This window comes from Lethenteron reissneri, chromosome 13 (genome assembly GCF_015708825.2).
Source record: "Lethenteron reissneri isolate LAM-NWPU_2019-01 chromosome 13, ASM1570882v1, whole genome shotgun sequence".
Lineage (NCBI taxonomy): Eukaryota > Metazoa > Chordata > Hyperoartia > Petromyzontiformes > Petromyzontidae > Lethenteron > Lethenteron reissneri.
In genome coordinates this window covers 11301124-11322247 of record NC_083791.1, presented here as the reverse complement: position 1 = coordinate 11322247, position 21124 = coordinate 11301124, and the positions used below count along the sequence as shown (strand labels likewise).

At 52.7% G+C, this 21124-nt stretch overlaps 1 protein-coding gene across 2 annotated transcripts in view; it reads right to left on the bottom strand.

The window, feature by feature from the left end:
- Nucleotides 1-309: 309 nt before the first annotated feature.
- Nucleotides 310-21124, bottom strand: part of LOC133342116 (palmitoyltransferase ZDHHC3-like) — a 66437-nt gene continuing 45622 nt past the window's right edge. The window contains exons 8-10 of one of the 2 annotated variants that reach the window (XM_061551061.1): nt 13409-13529; nt 6272-6323; nt 310-4653 (exon numbers count right to left, since the gene is read on the bottom strand). In XM_061551061.1, the coding sequence (XP_061407045.1) occupies nt 4611-4653; nt 6272-6323; nt 13409-13529 (216 nt within the window). In that variant the 3' untranslated portion in view covers nt 310-4610. Of the gene's footprint in view, nt 6324-13408; nt 13530-21124 lie in introns of both variants that reach the window. The other variant, XM_061551062.1, reaches the window with a different exon arrangement.

Below are 21124 nucleotides of genomic sequence, written 5' to 3'. Positions count from 1 at the left end.
GGGGGGGGAAGAAGAGGCCCTCATCCAGCAGTGGATTGAGCGAATGACTGTAGATTACACCGTCTGATACAAGACAGCCGGAGCGGTGATGCAGCGGTGAGCGCACCGCGCTGCGAGCCCGGCCGCCCGAGTTCGACTCCGGGCCAGGGCTAACATCGGCGGTGAGTGATGTCAAAACCGGATCGCTTTACCAATCCCCCCAATGATTGACGAGGCACGGATTGACCATACTTCACCACGCAGGAAGTGCTACCAGTTTATTATTAGTATCGCACAGGCATTCGTCAGACTCGCTACACGACATTTGAGTTTGAGAGTGCAGAGGATTAATTTATTGAAACAAAGCAAACGATCATTTCACCGCGGACATACGTTTCTCCCCCGATTGTAACAACCGCCGGTTTTTGTGTTTGTTTGTTTGTAAAATCGTCCGTCCCGTCACTTCAAACACCGACCGGTGACCAACAAGTAACGTGCACACGAGCGCCGTGACGAGCGTAGAGGCGCAAGGAGCTATCGGGGGAGTTGACCATAATCGGAGTTGTTTCGGTGAACAAAACGCAATAAACACAACACCCACATTCCACGCACAGCAAGGGGCATTACTACTACTGCTGCTGCTGGAACAAAAACAATAAATACCCTTAAAACACACACACATATATGTAAAAGAGTTGAACAAGGACGGAGAGCATACGGGTGGCTGGGTGGCTGTCTCCAAGTCGCTGGGTTCGAATCCGGCTGGTGGCGCGGCCTCGCGGTGCCGCGTTGCTGGCGCAGAGGTTCACGGTTCAGTTAAAGCGGCCGCCCCGGTTAATACTGCGGCGTGTGATGACCGGAATAACACTCCCGTCTGCGTCTGCTTCACGGTGGACGTTCAAGGATACCCTGCCGTCCATCGCAAGAGTCGGCCAATTGGGTGCCCGCGTCAGGGTCCTGATTTGAAACATTCTACCGCAAATAGCGCCACTGGGATGATACCCTATCGTGATCATAGCCGCCTACTGGCAGGCTGAAGCCCCAGGACAGCTTTGCAAATTGAGACTATACTGGTCCCTTGAGTTGCCACCTGCTTAAACAATTAAAACTTTATTTAAACTTGAATCCGCGTTTCGACCGCCTGTGGTTAAACCGCGTTCTCAAGTATCACGGGAGCTGATGGTCTCAGCTCAGCCACCGTTGCCTGAACACGCACACGCACAAAACCTCCCAGCATTACATTCGGTCGTCCCCTTAACTTTTGCTCAAACTCCTCCATCTGTGAGGATCTGAACAAATTGGAACACGCCACGTGGATCGGAGGCAATTGGATATAGCCGCAGCTGTAGTTCCGTGACGTCACCTCGTTCTCTGACACGGGGTAGTGCACTGCTCACCGAGATCCTTGCGAATGTAAACGTCTTCGTGACAAAGGTAAGGAGGTGCTGGTTTGGGGGCGGTGGTGGTTTGGGGGTAATAACACAAAAACAAAACGATAACGGCAAACATGCATTACCACACCTCCCCGTCCCAAATCATCCCAGCACCAAATAAATTCATTCCCCGTCAAATATAAATAGCGCGACTCAAATTCACACACGCAACGCACCTGCGATCATCCAGAGATATGTCGGCTAGGGTTGGCGGACCGCGTACGGATCAGTGTTCGCGAGGCGGGTCCGGAGAGGGCAGTGCAGCATGCAGGGTTTGGGGTGAAGCCATCTGCGCAGAACATCTGTGAGCGGTGTGGTTTTGAGCGTCGCCCCACGAATCGCGTGTTGCGAAGCGGCGTTTTCAAAAACAAACAGATCGGGCGAACATCGGGCTAACACAGCGGGGACCTTTGTTTTATTATGTTTTATTTTTATTATTTTATTACTTCCCTTCTACGTGACTTTACCGAAAGAACCAAGAAGACAGCGGGGACCGTCGTGGATGAGGGTCTGGGAGACGCGTCCAGTGGAGGATCTCCTCCATGGATTTGACAAAATATAAACGGCGGTTCAAAACGATTCCAGGCATGTGTTGACAATGATGGCGAACAATTGGAGACTGACTTGTTGAAGCTATTAACATTACATTTGTTATTAAATTATTGGTTCTTTCGGTAAATTCACGTAGAAGGGAAATAATAAAATAATATAAAACAATAAAACATTCTCACGACGTTTCGACTGCAACACAAGCAATCATCATCAGGTGTGAAATCCACAGAAAGAAATTTGAAAAATTACATTTGTTGTGATGTTACAGTGTATTATTATACGTTCTTTTTCCATTAAAAACGATAGTCCCATGTAAGTGTTAACATTTTTTTAAAGCACCCCTGTATTTGATGATGGCATTTGTGCACAAGCACGGTTATCAACAACACTCGTGTAACACACACGCCAGTTACAACACTGTGCCCCTAAACGGTAAAGTATGTAATCGGTGACGTTTCTGGTAACGCCCCTTCATCATTAACACGCAAGTGAAGAAGGGGAAATTGTCCGAAACGTCACCGATTAGCTTTTTTGTCCTTTTCAGGCCACGGTGGTGTTGACAACACGTGCCGGCAGTGGTGTTGACAACACGTGCCAGGATGCTTATCCTCCACGGGGCTCTGTCCGCCGCATTAACCGCTCGTCAGCCCATAACCGGTCAGCCAGACACCGCGTCTGCAGGACATTGCGACGTGCGCATCGCAATTTATTGGAACGCAGCGGAGGCGGACGATGATCTCCGAGCCGCACTAAGGCACCGTACACGAGACGAGGGAGGTGCCGTGAAAGAAGAAGTTCCTGTATGGAATGCTTCTCGATTGCTTGCATATTACTGCTGCCACATCTGGGAAGGGCTACCCCGTTCCTGGCTCTCCGCACTTGATGCAACGCAGAGGAAGCAGGCAGGTTGACCGATGAGCCAGCACTCACCGACTCACCCCAGTCACTCATCCTCCAGCGGACAGTCGTCTCCTTAACACTCTTCTATCGCTACTAACATGGTTAACGTTCCCATGGACTTCACTCTGAGTTTCGTCTCACTCACCTACTCACTCACCCGCCCACTCGCTCACCCGCTCAATCGCTCACCCGCCCACTCGCTCACCCGCCCACTCGATCACCCGCCCACTCGCTCACCCGCTCAATCGCTCACCCGCCCACTCGCTCACCCGCTCAATCGCTCACCCGCTCACTCGCTCACCCGCTCACCCGCTCAATCGCTCACCCGCTCAATCGCTCACCCGCCCACTCGCTCACCCGCCCACTCGCTCACCACACCGCAGGTCACAACGCATCTCCGTCGTCTTTTTCCACCATTGCTCGAAAAACAACCTCGCTCAATTCAAGAAACACGTTACATTCTTACATTGTAACAACTTTGATAAGTGCCAATTGTTGCTGGCTGCCTGACTTTTTGTGCCATTCGTCCTGCGCCCAGCGAACCGTGTTCAAGACACACACACATATATATAAAGAGAAGACATGATGGTTTCTGTATTGGACGGGATGAGGTGGTGTTGTGCTTCCACTTGCTTGTGGATCACCGCACAGATGTTATGAAACTCCCTGCCTGTGAGCGTCGAGGATGTTGCATATCCTGGCTTGCCAGAAGGCGAGACAGCGGGTGGACTAATAGCCATCAGTTTTCATCCGTATGGGGATAGAGCGTTGCCCCCTTTGCGTGCGTGGATTTTCTCCGGGAGCTCCGGTCTCCTCCCATGTGTATGGACACTCGTCGTTCATTGGCTGCAAATATTTTTAAAGAAAAACCCAAAGCCGAACCCTCCAGAAAAAGTGCTGTAACGCAACGTGGCTCTCCTGCACAAACGCGTAAATTATTGTGTAACAATACAAGCACAACAGAAGATGGATTCATTAATCCGCTGCTGCACTGCCCAGTCTGGAAAACCTTGCAGTCCAAGTCGACAACTCCGTGGTATTTCCATGAAATTTCCCATCCAAGCAATAATTAACTGGCTCTACCCTGCTGTCTGTTAATTTATAGAGTTATTTATTCATTTATTTTCGTCTGTTATTTCATTACCTGGGGTGAAGCGGCTTTGGCCCAGCGCTTGACGCATTTCCCTCTGATCACCGTGACCCGAATCCGATTGCCAGTCACGGCTTACCGGCGCGATTCCTAAACCATCCCTCCTTCACCAATCGGCACCGACCAGCGTGGTGAGGTATGGCCAAGCAACCCGCGTGTCTGAGAGCGTTTGGGCGGAATGAATGGACAAAAGCGGCTGCAAATCATTGCCGTGATTGTTATAATTTCACGACCTACGAGAGAGCTGTTTGGTTTGCTTCGGGCCGCGGGTCTCTCCCTCCTCTCTCTCCTTCTGACGAGCAACAAACCGCAGGTCACACTCTTTCAGACGCGAGTTTTGACGGGCTTGCGATGGTTGGCACCTTGGGACTCGCGATCCACAAAGTCGGTGGTTCCACTCCGTCTCCCGGCACGGCAAGTTTCTTTCGTCCTCCCCTGCGCCTTAAAATCCCCGTCCGCCCAGGTGGCGGCGTGCGAGCGAGCGCTTGCAGGGGCTGCGCCTTGTGCCCGCCGTGCGCGAGGCGGCGGCCGTCGTGGACTCAAGAGGCCGGGACGGGTGGAGCAGTTGGATGCAATCATGACGCAGATTATTGAACTCACTCGGACAAATTAATTCCATGTTGATGGTGCCTGGCGGTCCTGCGAGCGGGCGCATGTGGTTTGGGAGGAGAGGAGAGGAGGGGGAGGGAGGGAGGGAGCAGTGGTGCGGTGCTTTAGCCACGCGGCGCGCAGGCTAGGGTTCGATTCCCGGTCGCGTGTACGCAACCGCCGCTGGAGCTCTGTCGTGCGACATGTGAACGTGCGCTTCGCCTAGGTCTGCTGACAGGTGCCCGCCGGCGGAGGAGAAGTGCAGGAAAATGAACGGAAAATGAACGTGGCGAGGCGCTGGGAATAGCACCGAGAGACTCGAAAGTTGAGCGCACGGATCGGGGAAAAATGTAGGGAGAGAAGCGCAATTGGCGGTCGACATCGCGGGAGAAGCCACGCGGGGGCTTGGGCAGGAGACGCCACCATCGCGACGGCGGCCGGCGGGCCGGGACCCCCACGGAGGAGATGGAGCGACGAGATTAGTCAAGTTCGCGTGCGTGCGTGCATGAGGAAACGCGGGGATGCGAGGGATGGAGGTGGGGTGGGGAGGCCTTCATCCAGCTGGCTGATTTAAAATAAAATTTAAAAAACCCCGACACTCACACCGGCCCTGCGATCCAATTAATCGCAGGGTGTATATGATCGTTGCATAAGATAATCAAGGGGGTCTAATTAGACACCCCACCGGCATACTTTGCGAACACACCCTGGCAGCTAACTCATGCAAGACGTACTTGGTGCTCGTACTGTGCACGTATCGAATGCAAGCCCCCCACCTTCTGCAAATCCCCTCCCAGAGATTCGCCGAATTGTCGCAAGCCGCAGTCTAAGTGACATCACTGCATTGAAGCCGACTCCCAAGTCTGATGTCTTTGTCACTGGCAAAGATTCAGACATGTGTGAGCATCGCACAAGATCTCGGTAGGATTCTGTCTAACTGGCAACTCCCTGCTGATGAGAACCAGAGAAGTAAAACCGGCGCAGAGTTTGCTGCTGAAATGAATGCGACTGAGTAGCACTCCTCGCAAGGCCGGTGGGCCTGAGTGTGATTGTATTTCGACGAGGCGAAACAGACCCCAGCATGCAACAATGATTGCCTTAATTTACCCGGGCGTGAATCACCCAGTCTCAAGGTCTCCTTGGTATCGTCTCGTTTTGTACAGGATGTCCCAACTGCTATGGTCTTCACTCCGTTGTGTCCACTGGATGCCTCGTCTCTACTGTTGTGTTTTGACGTCTGTCGTGTCGTTTGCACTGCCCGCCTCGCCCGTCCTGATCGGTAGCCCCGCAGGAATCGTTTGCATAAAATGTACGCGCGTGCAGAATAACCGATCGATGGGTGCATTCACACGCGTCGGATTCCTCCAGTCTAAATGAAAAACTCTGAATCCACGTGGCATTATGTTACCGCTCGTCATGCATCCGAAATGCGTTGAAGCACGTGGGATAGGGGAGGACTCTAAAATGCACCTAGCCTGACACGAGAGCCATTGCAAGATCAGTGGCGGTGACATCACCACCACTTAGTGGTGACTGACGGCCGTTGCGAACGTTGTTGTCGTTGTTGCTGTTGTTGTTGTTGTGTGCGTGCGTGGTGGGAGGCGCCTAAGGGCAGGGGGCTAGCTAGCAAGAGTCTGCTCAGACGTCGTGGTCGGGCACGTGGCTGTACCCGGTCTCTGATGGGGGAGAGTCGCAGGGACAGAGCCACAGCGCGATGTAACCTGCAAGACACACGCACACACACAGTCAGTTTGACACACACACACACAGTCAGTTTGACACACACACACACACAGTCAGTTTGACACACAGACAAAGATCCCCCTTATAGACTCAACAGACTGTTGGGGACAAGTGTTGTTAGCCAGCATCTATTTGGGCCGGCATGGTACGCGAGGGTGGCCAACACCACGCCCGGCCGCCTTTGTCTCCCCAGTGCTGATGTTTTAGACATCGCACCAGGTGCACATTTGTGGCTGAGTCGACCTAGGAGAGGCCCAGGACCAGTCCAGATAATCGTCACAGTGTGGTGTTGGCTGTGAACGTGACACGAACTCGGATCACCGGATTCATAGCGCAAAGCGCCAATCAATAGGCCACTGTTTACACGCACACACAGTTTTTACACACAGACATACACGTGGTTAGCTTCATAGGCATTTGGCAAAGACACACAGACACACACACACGGACCCACAATCAGTTTAAAACACAAAGACACAGACTCAAGTCAGTTAGACAAATACAGATACACATACACAGCAATACACGGTCAATCTAGGACACCTGCAAAGACAGAGACACACAAACATATACACACGTGCACATACACTCACAAAAAACAAAGACAAAGGTCCCCCATATAGCCTTAACAGACTGCTTCTGTTAGCGAGCACCTATGAAGGCCAGCACGGCACACGAGGGGCTGGGTGGCCAACACCACGCCCGGCCGCCTTTGTCTCCCTCGTGGCGATGTTTATTCACCGCACTAGATACTCATTTGAGGCCGAGTCGACCTAGGGGAGGCCCAAGACCGGTTCAGTAAATCGTCACCAGTGGTAACCGTGGGCGGGAATCGAACCCAGCTCGCTTGGTTCGAAGTGCAATGCGCGAACCACTGCACAACACCGGCATGCACACACACGTCAGGTTACACTCCGGATAATTATTTTTTCCATTCTCCAACCTCCCTCCCATCTCTCCTCCCCTCACCTCTCTCCTTTCCGCCTGCCCGCCCGCGCGCCCGCCCACCTACTTACTCTCCTCTTCCCCAGGGGGGCTCCATCGCCCCCTACAACCCACGCTTTTCGGAGCCACGGACGGAGATTTCGTTTTCCCACGACACCTGGCGGTCCCCCAAGCAGGACTAAGCGCGATCGTAATTGCGCGGTTAATTACCAAAGCTAATTACAGACTCGTTAAAGACCGTTGCAATCGAAACCGAAATTCGATCTGAAGTTGTATTTGTGACCGGATTTTTTTTAACCCCCACCCCTCCCTTCCAACCCCGGCCAGGATTGATGCAGGGACAACGCTTGACACCAACTTCCTCCGGACTCCGCGTGAACCCCACAGCACCGGGTGCCGGCCTTTAGCCTCTCGATCCGCGCGCGTTCATCCAGCAGTGGAGCGCAGTGCGTTTCGATCCGCCTCGTTGTTACGCCTGCCACCTCTACGAAACATCGGTGATGGATTTGTGAGCAGAGGAAGAATTGTCAGACAAGATGGGAATCATTGATGACATTTAAAGTTAAAATTTGTTTCTTTTCATTCTTATTCTTCTCGCTTGAAAATGTGCTCTTTGTTCTTTTCAACTGTGCATTGTTAGCTATACGTAATTGCTGTTGTACTAGCGAAAAGTCAATACATATCTAAGTGTGTGTTCTCCGGTCCTTGCCTAATCCCGGCCCAGCTAGCTCGGGAAAACGCAAGAAACAATATGTCCCGAATATTCCACGTGTAAACACTCATTATTAATTGACTGAAAACTTTTGAATATATATGCATAATACTCAACTATTCACGAATATGTTGAGTTTTTTTTGTTCTTTGTGCTTGTGGTGCATCAATGCCAATGCAAGTAACGTGTTTAATATCTGGGGGACTGCAGAACTTGGGCAATTATTTCCGCTGGATCACCACTGCCTGGCTGCTGCCTTCAAGCCTTGCCTGTGGTGAGATGCAACTTGCATGAATGACGTTACTCTGAAATGAAACCAAACATTATCATAATACGGGAGAACAGCATGACAGCATGTAAATGCATTGCCTTGCGTGGTGTACAATCACGCACCTCCAATGGGAATGGTTGGCTACGTACGGTGCGGTAGAAGTTCAACATAAATCCATGGCTGACGGCAACAGGGACTTGCCATATCTGATGTTCCCGGGAAGACTTCCGAGCAAAGCTTCCTTAAAAAAAGAGGACAATCCTGGCAGGTGGGTCGCCGAGGTGTTGTATCTGTCGTGCTGTCGGGACACGACAACTGAACACGCCAATGCTGGAACCTGATTCACGACTGATTACTTTTTGGTCAGATCCCCGTGTGAGCCCCCGCCGCGTGTCGCACCCCCCCCCCCCCCGACTGCCGACGCAGCCAGATAAATACACTTGTCGCTTGAATAAACGCTCCAATTTTGTCATTGATACAAAGCGACCGCTGTGTTGTACCGACGATCCACACAGCGGTTACTGATTTGGTGTACGGCCCTACCACCGTGTTGGTCGTCAGGGTGTAGGGAGGGAGGGGGAGGGAGGGGTGTACGACACACACCGTCGGTTGACTCGTGCTATCTGACCCAAACATCCATTATGGATGACGATCATGATGATTCATTCTGGCAGCGAAAGCCCCCCTCTGCGTTAAATGACGTCTGTATATCTCACGGCGCAGCGGGTGGTAGCGTAGCAGCTCGTGCACTGTGCGCCAAACCCGGTGGCTACATTCTATTCCCGCTCACGGCCAACCTCAGTGGCCCTGGGCCTCCTCTGGGTCGACTCAACCGCAAAGAACTGCCTGGTGCGGTGTGTAAACACCGGCACTGGGGAGACAAATGCGGCCGGGCGTGGTGCTGGCACCACGGCCTTCGAAGGTACCACTCGCGAACAGCACTTGCCCCAATAGTCTGTTGAAGGCTATACGGGGGATCTTTGCCGTGCTAATGGGACTACCATGGCAGGGTCGGGGAAACCTTTTCTGGAAGTCATTTAATCTCATCTCAAGGGAGGAGTGGTGGAGAAATAATGAATAAATGGTGCAAGTTCAGAGCGCGTACACCACACCGATCCCCACGTCGGGAGCACAGTCTGTTGAGAGAAGTCCAAGCTCCTATTAAAACCACGCGCACATTGACTCACACTCCCATGACTAAAAGTGCACACGTACTCACACACACACACACAGCCTCTCGTGTTCACCAAGACCCTCTATAAAGATTGTGCCGATTAACAGGCACCTATTAAAGCCACTCAAGCGCGCACCCACACGCAAGTATGTGCACACACACTCTCATCATCACAACAAAGGTAAAGATCACCTGTGTAGCCTGTATATCCTTAAACAGACTCTTGGGGCAAGTGCTGTTAGCGAGCACCTATGATGGCTGGCATGGCACAAGAGGGGGGTAGGTGGCCAGCACTGCACCCGGCCACCTTTGTCTCCCTAGTGGTGACGTTTACACACGGCACCAGGTACTCATTTGAGGCTGAGTCTACCTAGGGGAGGCTCAGGAAACATTCAGACAATCGGCACTGGCGTTGGCCGTGAGCGGGAATCGGACTTGGGCCGTCGGATTCGTAGCGCAGAACGCCAACCACTACACACACACACCACAGACACACACACACACGCGCATACACGCGCACACACACACACACACGCGCACAGACACACACGCGCACCACAGACACACACACAGAACCTCCCCCACCGAAGGCAACATCACCGATCACTCCTGGGCAGCTCCCGTTTCGCCATATCGCCCTCATCTCTTATCTCCTCCCAACATCAGAGCCACCCCGCTCGCGTCCCCGCGACACGAACAGTCTGTGCCGTGTCCTTCGTCGCCTGCGATGCAGGCACGCCGAGTGGTCAGGCTGAGAATAAAATAATAAACCCTCTCCCTCCCCTCTCTGTCTCTCTCTGTCTCTCTCTGTCTCTCTCCCGCGCGACGGAGATTCTCCCTCCGTCCGAACAGATGACGACCACGCGACTGACGTCAATTCTAATGATGTTCTGGAGAGGCGAGCGAACCGAACTTTGCCACAATTACAGCCGCGTCCGTGCGTGACTTTCTTCAACGATGCCGCGTCCGTGACCGTCCAGAGGACTTTGCCCACTTCTGATGTCTCTCGGCTTCACCGTGGCACGCCGCAGGGAGGCTCGTTGCTGGGTCCACTTCTTCTAGTGTGGATACAACTGAGCGGCAACTGTAAATACTAATAATCGTGTGGGTGGTGGTTTAGCAGGATGCTTGAAGCGATGTAGAACTCTGGACTGACCCCCGCACCCCGTGAGTGAAACCAGTCAGCCTCCACAGCTGTCATTGTCTGGGAGCCGAAAGGTGCGGTCCTTGGATTGTTCTCGTTCGAAGCATTCATAAATATCGATCCATCGATAAACCTCTTGTTGTAAGCCACACCACCTCTTTCTCTCGTCCGATCAATTTCCTCCACGGCTATTCCTATGATTCTTATTCTTGTTTACCCAGCAAAGCCTCCCTGAGTCTCACGACTTTTTTTTATGAGCGTCGTATGAAGCGCTCGCAAGTAGGGGCTGAAGTTGCTGCTGCTGCGTGTGATCCCAGTTGACTGGTTGGGAGCGGTGGTGCAGCGGTCAGCGCTACGCTGCGCTACGAACCCGGGCGACCCGAGTTCGATTCTCCGCTCGCGGCCAACACCGGTGACAATTATCTGAACCGGTCCTGGGCCTCCCCCTAGATCGACGCAGCCTCAAAGGCGGCCGGGCGTGGTGTTGACCACCCGTGCCGGCCTTCATAGCTGCTCCCTAACAGCACTTGCCCCAACACTCTGTTCAAGGTAGACGGGGGATCTAAGTCTTTGTATGATCCCAATTGAGTAATTTGCAGGTCGATTTTCAGATGGGGACGTTTGGCCACCACCAATTGCATTGTGGGTGTGTTTAGCAATGGGAGTAAACGGGAGAAGCCCTGGCATACATCACCGTGCGACACGTGGGAGACGCACGGAACGGGTTTACATGACCCCTGCAGCCACCAGGGAAGGGTCACCCCCCCGTGTCCAGGTTTGACCCGGTACTCTCAAGGAATTGGCATCTGCGTGTCGGGTGGCAGGAATCGATGTGGTTCCGGTTTTGTGTTTTAACCTTCATCACAGGATAACTGCACATTCTAGATTTGAAGCTTTCGTGACTGCAAGGATTCATACTCTTAGTTTTTTAAGAACTTGCATCTTGGAATCCCTGCCTCACTTGATACAGCAGATCTGGCTGTGACGGTCCCACCTGATGACGGAGACTTGTGTTGCCTCCGAAACGTCGTGATTTTTATTATATTATTTTTTATTAATTTTAATTTCATCATTTTTTTTACCTACGTGACTTTACCGAAAAAACTAAGACTATGATGACTGCACAGTTTTTTTTTACATATAAAATGGACCTATGTGGCCGGCTGAAAAACATGTCCGGCTTTGGCCCATGGTCAAGGTGCCCACTGCCCTGCAATGTCCGTATGACGGACCGTGGTGAAGACGTTCACGGCGCGCGGGTACGGTGCGCTGATCACCGTCAATCCACTGCTGGATAAAGGCCTCCCCCCGCCCCCCTGCCAACACCCCCCTGTCTCGCCGTGTCCGTCAGAAGGATTGTCGGACCAAAGTTCACCGAGTTTGTTCAATGGCGGTTCAGTTACCGCTCGCCCACTGACGTTAGCAGTGGCCGGGAATCGAACTCGGGTCGCCGGGTTACCGCTACGCGACCGCTCCCCCCCCTCCCCCCTATTTAAATTTACAGTCTTCTTATATTTACTTGGGGTTTTTCTTTTTGGTAATGAGGTAATTACGTACAGTGCCATAGTTCTGTTTGTGCAATTACGCGTAATTACAGCCGTGTGCCGCACAGTGAATGGGCGGATGAGTGAAAACACATGCAAATAAATAAATAAACATGCTAGATTTTGGCAAAGCGGGGGGGGGGGGGGTTAGATGGGGTGGCGGGAGGTAGCGAGGAGGGGGGGTGTCATCAGAGAGACCGTGAGTGGGCGAGTTAGACACACGCACGCACGCCGAGTGTGCGTGTGTGCATTAGCGAGTGTGCGTTAGCGAGTGTGCGTGTGTGCATTAGCAAGTGTGCGTGTGTGCGTTAGCGAGTGTGCGTGCATCACAGCTCCGTACGAGGAGCGCGGGTGCAGCGGTTGGCGCTACGCTGCGCTGCAAACCCGGCGACCCAAGTTCGATTCCCACCCACGGAACAGCACCGGTGACGATTATCCGAACCCGTCCTGGGCCTCCCCCTTGATCGACGCAGCCTCAAATGAGTACCCGGTGCGATGCGTAAACATCGCCACCGGGGAGACAAAGGCGGCCGGGCGTGGTGCTGGCCACCCGCTCCACACGTGTGCCGTGCCGGCCTTCATAGGTGCTCGCTTACAGCACTTGACCCTACGGTCTGTTAAGTCTGCACGGGGGATCTTTGTCTTTGATGTGCACCACAGTGCGTGCGTCTGCGTACGCCGGTGCGGAGGCGACGTCGCACCGCGTCCGTGCGACGGCGCCCGGCGCCACCACGCACGAGTGAATGCACGCGCGCGTGCGGGTGGCGTGCGTGAGTGAGTGCGTGCGAGCGTGAGCTAGGGTTGCCAACTGTGTCCTGGTTTTCCCAGGATCATCCTCACGTCAATATCGCTGTCCTGGGTGGGTAGGCTCATGTGCGGGCGACTGAGTGAAGGGGTCGGTTAGGGGTGGGTGGGTGGGTGGGTGGGAAGTTGGGGAGGTGATTGAGGGGGTGACGGGATGAGGAGGGTTGCCGGCTGCTGCTGTCCTGGGACATCTGCGAGTCTTCCCGGGACATTCAAAGTTTCTGGTTTTCATCAGTTACATAACAACAATAACAACAATGCACCACTCAAAACAACGGATTTTCATGCAGCTCTCCAGCTGGTACTGCGAGGAACCCTTCCTCCCATGTTATTGTCTTGGGTTTTTTTAATACCACAGACGTTAAGCGTGTGTGTGTGTGTGTCAACGTACATACACGTGCGTACACGTGTACACATACATACACGTATGTGCGTGCGTGTGTGCATGTGGGAGTGGCGGGAGTCTCACCGCGTCCGAACACCTCCCGTAGCACGGCCATGCCGCTCCTCCTGCGTGGCCGCCTGGCGTCGCGCGACGCCTGCTTCATTAGCTGCTCCACCGCCGTCTCGTCGGCCAGCACGGACGTCAGCTGTCGCGCCACGCGCACACACACGGGCACACACACAGGCACACACGCACACACACGGGCACACACACGGGCACACACGGGCACACGCACGGGCACATACGCACACACACGGGCACACGCACGGGCACACACACGGGTACACACACGGGCACACACACGGGCACACACACGGGCACACACACACGGGCACACACGCACGCACGTCAGGCGAGTGAGACACACACGTGCGCACAACGGACACGTGACATCCAATGTTACTCTAAGACAATCGCCGCCACCTCTAAAGCCGCCTTCTGAGTTTCCCTGAGTTGGGTTGCCACGTTCCGAGATACAAAATAAATCTGGGTCATATCGCAGGGAGAAGAATCTCTCACAACACCGGAACGATGAGAGAACTGCACGCAAACGCACCGCCTTCCTGAGTGGTGTCTTGTTACTCATTGTTATTGTTGTTATCGTGCAGTGCACAAACTGGGACCACGATCTTTGAAAAACCAGGACATGTGGCAACCTTCCTCCTTGAACCTTTCTGAGATCCCCTCAAGTCTGAGGCGAACTCCCCCCCCCCCCTCACCCCTTGTGCACCCCCCTGCAGCCCCCTCCGTGCGTCTGTTTGCTTCTTAGGGGTCAGGGACAGCAAGCACAACCTTTTTATAAGAAGATGGGTGAGGGGGGGCAATCTGATGGAGCAGGCGGTAGTGGTGGGGGAGCGGTTCACATTCCTGTCCCACAATGCACTGCGGAGGGGGGCGTCTAACCGATACCCCTGTGAGTGGGGGGCGTGATAGGGGGCAGAGGGCAGGGAGAAAAAAGGGGGTATTCGAACCCCCGTGTCAGATTCAGTTTGTTTTCTGACCTGCCCCCTCAGCTACGGTGTCTCTCAAGTGAGTTGCACTCTTGTTTTGATGAATGTTTACGGAGTGACCGGCGGTGTGGCTCAGTGGTCGGTCGAGCGAGCGGCTCCCACAGCGGACGTTTGCGAGTTCGACTCCCGGTTGGTTGGGGTTGACTCGGCCCATCATGCCATCCTTTGTCGATAAAATAAGTACCACTCTGTGGGGAATCCATCAGTGGTTATGCTTGTTAGGAGACTCGCCCCACCGCTATAAGAATGTGGAGTTCCCACCACTGGCTCTGCAGGGCTGTAAACAGAAAATGAGCACCATTGCCTTAATGGTCATTTGAGCAGGAAATGACTTTCGAATTTAAATCACTTTTACGATATCAGTAAAACGTATTCGTCAGCAGAGCAATGGTACAAACTTTTTTCAAAAAAGATCATTTGTAACAATCAACCGATAAGAGCGCCTACGCAATCGTCATCTCGTGCGATAGCCCTCGTGAAACTCGGTGCTTGTAAACGAGTGTTTTTGCCATGGGGCATTTCATCATCGCCATCGTCGCCACCGTCAATCGTCGTCGCCACCATCGACCTCTGCTTTCATGACGTACGCGGCTCCGCAAGCCTGGCCACAACGCCCAACCGCAGAAGGGAACATTTCCCCCCCCCCTCCCCCCCCCCCCGTATACAATTACTCGCGTAAAAATGTCATCTCGGAAATGAATTAAAGTTATCTTCATCCGATCTCACAAAACAAAAAGAGAAAGAAAAAACCTCCGCCGCACGGCCCTTATGCAAGGACACGTGGCTTTCTCAGAGGGCCCTCACCGACTCTTGACAAATGAGCTGCACCCACGTCTGGCATCGCGGGAGAATATTTCAATGCCCCCACCCCGTCCCACTCCCTCTTCCCTCCCTCCCTCCCTCAATCCCTCACTCCCTCTTACCTCCTGTCCATCAACTCCCAGACGACTCCCAGACACACACACACACACAGACAGTCCGGGCTGCCTTTATCCCTGCTAAGTTGTTGGCGAGATCGCTTGCAATTGTTTTCGTTTCCTGCAACTTCCCACTGCTGGGCAAAGGTCGCCGTGCCCCCCCCCTGCCACCACCCCCCCCCCCCCCATTTTTTTACATCCCTTCCCTTCGTTGCTCTGGTCCGGTGGTGACCTCTGAACTCTGTGATTTCGTCTCACTGCGAACAGCATGTGTGCGAGCTGCTACAAGACTGCTGTACATGCAAAGACAAATACAACGATCCCCCATATAGCCTGAACAGACTCATGGAGAAAGTGCTGTTAGCGAGCACCTATGAAGGCCGGCATGTCACACGAGGGGGTGGGTGGCCAGCACCACGTCTCCCTTCTGGTGATGTCTACACATTGCACCAGGTACTCATGTGACGCTGACTTGACCTAGGAGAGGCCTAGTACAAGTTCAAATATTCGCCAGTTATTGGTCGTGAGCGGGAATCGAACTCGGTTTTCCGGATATCGTAGCGCAGCGCGACAAACGCTACACCACCGCTCCCCACACATGCACGCACATGCGCGCACTCGTACACACGCAGACATACACATGGACAAGAAAGCAGAAACACAAACACAAACGCGCACACACATAAGGACACAAACTCGCAAATACGTGTGCACGTTGAGACACACACAGGAAGCACGTACGTACACATAAACCACACACGCACATACACGCGCGCACAGATGCACGCACGCACACACATCCTCTTCCCTCCTCCTGTCTCCCGCAGTAATTACAGGTGCTGACATTTCCCTGCTGTGCTCAACGCAAGAGGGAGGGTTCACGGAGGAGCTGAGAGGGGAGACGAGACGCTGAGTGAGACGCGGAGACAGCGAGAGAGTCTGAGAGGGACACAGGGAGAGACGGAGAGCGAGAGACGCAGAGAGATAGAGAGACGCAGTGACTGGGACACAGAAGGATACGCAGAGAGAGAGAAAAAGAGAGAAAATGATAGAGAGAGGCAGAGATAAAGAGTGACCCACACACAGAGATAGAGGCACAGAGAGAGAGAGAGAAAAGAGAGAGATCATTTGGAAAAGATTATATTTTCCTCATGTCATTCCAATTCTGCTGGCCAATGGAAGATAGGTATTTGTGTTTGTGTGTGAATATGAATGCGTGTTTACGCGTGTGTTCGCTTGCGAAATGTGGACCCCTTTAAAGGAACATCTGCACAAGTCTGAAAGATACAGGCTGGGTTGCACTACAATTCATCCTGGGTTTAACCAGACTGGATTGTGTGAGGATTTCACAAATCCTTGAAAAATCTGGACAAGGTCCCATCATTGAGCTACTCCGGCAGGCAAGGCTGACGTTGGCTGGGTAACCCGCATGCCTAGCCACCTTCTCCAAATGACATTACGATTGTTGAAATTTGACGTTTTGATGTTCGGAATATATTTCGAATTTGGAATGCTCACAGCAAGCAGTGTTCACGAGCGTCCCTGGAAGGCTTCAATTTGCGAATCGTTGTCCAAAATTGGTAACGCTGTGATTTGCTATCCCCAACACAACTGATGGGCTGGAGCGATAATAAGCTGGCACGTTTGTTCACGCGACAACTTTATTAATTGCCCGTGTCGGGTGGTGGAGGGTGTACGACACACATTCTACCGATGCGATCCGACTCAAGAAAAAAAATCAATTACGAATTGACGACTAAATTTAATCACAGCTGGCTTAAACCAAACCCAGGTTCGAACCCAGGCCCTCAGCGGTGCTGGGCTCGGTGATTCTGGCATGGCCATTGTAAACCCCCCTGGACCACCCTGTGCCACCTTCCTGTGAAGGTGACTGCGCGCCACGTGAACCTGCCCGGGCGGTCACAGAGAGAGATCCACCGCCACCTGCTGGCAACTGACGGGAGTTACTGGGCACCAAGTGGCTCTTGGATACGCGACACGTGTATATTGTTGACATTCTACTATTCATTATTATTTTAGCACTGAGCTATGTGTAGCTATTTTTCAGAAGTGACTTGGCCACAGGTGATAGCCCAATAAAGTGGCTTTTCACGTGTAAATGTATCGCAGCCAAATAAACGCATTTCGATTCTAGATGTGGATGGAAAAACCGGAGGATCCAGAGAAAAATCCACGCGACCAAAAGCACAGCAGGTGTCAGGGTCGGGATCGAACCCTCGACCTCCTGCACACCAGGTGAGCGAGATGACGCCTCGCCATCACATCAGCCATTGTCTATCCGCTGCTAGATGGACACCTCCGGCCTCGCGGTCGCCATCGGCCACGGGTCCGCCGATGGTGCGATCCATCTGACCCCAAGCACCACCAATCGATCTCACACCTCCAGGCTGTCCCGCCTGGAGGCGACGGTCGAAGGATGACGATTCTCGATACCCGCGGCGCGTGTTTACGAGATTCTCCCTCCCTGACGGAGCGTTAGCGGCAAGTCTGGAGATTATGAAATGAGGGAAGGGGAGCGAGAGGGGGGGGGGGGTGTACATTCTGGGGCTGTCTCTCTGGACCCGTCCAGGAAATACTTGGAGCCCTCTGCCTGCCTCACATTCCAGATTTGGGGAGAATTTTGGATGTAGTTTTTTTTGGAGGGGGGGGGGCTGGATGGGCTTGCGGGGGTGGTGGTGGGGGTAAGGAATTATTGGGGTGGTGCGGAGAGGATAGGAGTGGGGGGGGGGGTTACATATTTCGATGATGACAATAATCGTAAAAGGGAACGGATTCGAGTCTAGAATAGGCATGCGCCGATTCGCACACCCCCCCCTCCCCCTCTGCGCCAATTTCGTGAATTTTCAGTTCACGGTCAGAATATGGTGAAGCCATTTACATTCCCTTCTCCCTGTCACGTTCGTCAGGCTGATGCTCTTTGTTGTGCCGTCCGTCTCGTTTGTTGCGTCTAATCAGTCCCGTCTGTCTGCTTGTTCGGCCTGTACGAATTTGCACCATCCCACTCATACTATCTCATTCATAATGTCCGTCCCACGTGTACTTTCTCATGAGGAACCAGCCGTCCTGCCTCCGCTGTCTCTTTTGTTTTTCTCCGTCTTGTTTTGTACTCTCCGATTCGTTATGTCTCGCCTGTGCTGCCTCATCCGTGCTGTGTCTTAGTTCGTACTGCTGAGTGTGTGCCGTCTGTTCCGCACTCTCTCTCTCTCTCCTCGGTACTGCTCGTCTCGTGCGTGTCGCCTCCTTTGTTTCGTCTGTCTCGATCGGTACTGTCTGCGCTCTCCAGTAATCTCTGTACTCTCATCTTGTGTGTACTCTCGTCTTGTGTGTACCTGTCTGCCTAGGTTTTTTTTGCTGGACATCTGTGAAAAAGAGCTTCATCGCTCATCAGATTCCTCCAGTAGAAATAAATGTTATGATTCTTATTCCTTTTGGCCCGTAATATTAGAACGTCATAGGCACAAGAAGTCGGGTAAGACGGCAAATTAAGTACGGAAACAATGTGATGAAATTGGATGCAGCAAGGGGGGAGTAGCTGATGGAAAGCTATTGATTACATATCACGGCCAGAGCTAAATAGACAGAAGGCCGTGATCGCCGGTGTCTTTGAGAGAGGACAAGGCACACCGAAAGAAATGGCTTAGAGAGGTCCATAACATTCACGGGAATGACCAAGAATCAATTCTCAGGCACGCAACCCAAAAGTGTTCCGTGAGCATCGAATTAATCGGCGAATCGCGATAACTCCTCCGGACTGGAATCCCTCCTCAGCCCCACCACCGACCCGCAAAAGGCAACTTCATTCCACCCTTTCCCACCGCGGCTGAAGGCGTTGACACATTATAACTGTGTCCGTCTGGGAGGTGGGGCCCCACACAGGTGCACGGTTCGTGAAGACGGTCTGTCATGAATTACGTTTTAGTAAAAGTTGTGTTGCTGTTAGGAGGGATAAACCCTCAACATAATAAAAAAAATCGGGCGGCATTGTAAACACGGAGAGAAAATAAGCAAATACAAACACGTACAAATATTGCGCTGGGTGTGGTTAGTCTGTTAGCGAGGATATGTGATGGTCAGATATGCAACTTTTATAGGACAGGATGAAATGATCTTGATTTGAAGCATTCGTGGATGCTTATGTTGCGCCAGAAACGTCGTGATTTATATTATTTTATACCTACGTGGCTTTACCGAAAGAACCAAAGAGTAAGGATGGAAGGAGTTGGAGGCAAGTAGCTGACACTGGGAAGAACGAGTGAGGAACGAGAGATATCAAAAAGTTAAAATCCATTTCAGAAACGGGTCGAGCGACGCGTTTGCTTCTTCAAGGCGACGCCGCGGCTACGCTGAGACGGCGGTCTGGGAAGTGGGTTGAGAGTCATCGAACGATGTCTGAATCTCACGTGGTACAGCACGGGACAAACACACACACACGAGGCCGCGAGACGTACGTCGGCACAATAAGAGCGACTCGTGTTATTTTTATCTGATGATGTCTTCGTTTAAGGAACACGTGCGTGATGGCTCGCTCTCTCTCTCCGGATGAGACGGACACCACGAGGAGAGGTGAGATTAATGGAGGGGGGAGGAGGGCATGCCCTGGGGGGATGGTGTTTGGCTGGGGTAGGGAGGTTATATAAAAAATAAGGGGAACATAACGCAACAGATGCAAGCGCTCTCGATTGTCCGTGACCTTTGCTAACGAAGTATTGCAACAATTCATCTCCCCAACCGGCCCCAGCCAGCAAGCCAATATCAATCACCACGAATTTGCACCGCAATTCCATTCAATGATCCACGCATGTATTCCCTTTTCACCTCGTTTGTTTTCCGCCTCGTCTGTATTCGTCACGATCGTCGTCGTCGTCATCAGCCACGATCCCTCCGCAGCCTGTGGATGAAGAGGGCCCTCCAAGACGCCACCAACTCTGCCGTGCAGCAATCCGTCGAGCTCCCGCACGTCAGCTGATTTCATCGCTATATTTAATTCACTCGTGCTTTTTTTCACCGCCGTGGTGGTCAGCAAAAACGCGTGTGTTTTTTTGTAAGGGGTTGACAGCGATCCGCGCGTCCACAGATCGGTGAACTTGTTTTTTAACGCGAGTTTTTGTTTTGCTAATTTGTATCTTGAGCTCCGATCTGTATCCTTGTTTCGTGAAGTTGAAGATAGTAGCCGCGCTCCTGATCCTGCGCCTTTCCTAGACTGCCAAGGGGCCCCTTGCCCCAGCGGCCATGGGAACAGTGCCGGGCATGGATCCTAGCTGGCCCAAATCGTCCATGCGGTGACTTCATCCCGCGGGCGAGACCACGCGTCTCCCCGCACGCCCTGTCCACACTTTGAGGGGCGCAGGTGCGAGTCCAGCGGCAGAAAAAATAAAACCTCAACTTTTCGTTCAGCGGAAATCTCCCGCGCTCTTCTAGGTAACGTTGTGTGTATGTGCGTTGAACTTCTTTCGTACCGTACGTAGCCAACCGTGGTAATCGGAGGTGCGCGGAAAGGAAACACAAACAACGTTAACTCTCACCCTGACGCTACCCAATAGCCCATGAGCCCTCACCATATATTTCACTTGTCGGAAACCAGCTGAGCCGGCAGTAGCTTTGGAGCTTTCAATTTATTTATGTGGCCAATAACGGTGAATTGTGTGATTATCATTTAAAATGAGTGCAGTTATCAAATCATTCACGCTTATTGGCCGCATAAATACACCCGGTACTGATAAAGTCTTGCTACCTTAACTGGTACCGATTTCTGCTCTGGCCCATGTCCTACTCGGCCCTAAACTTCTACCCTG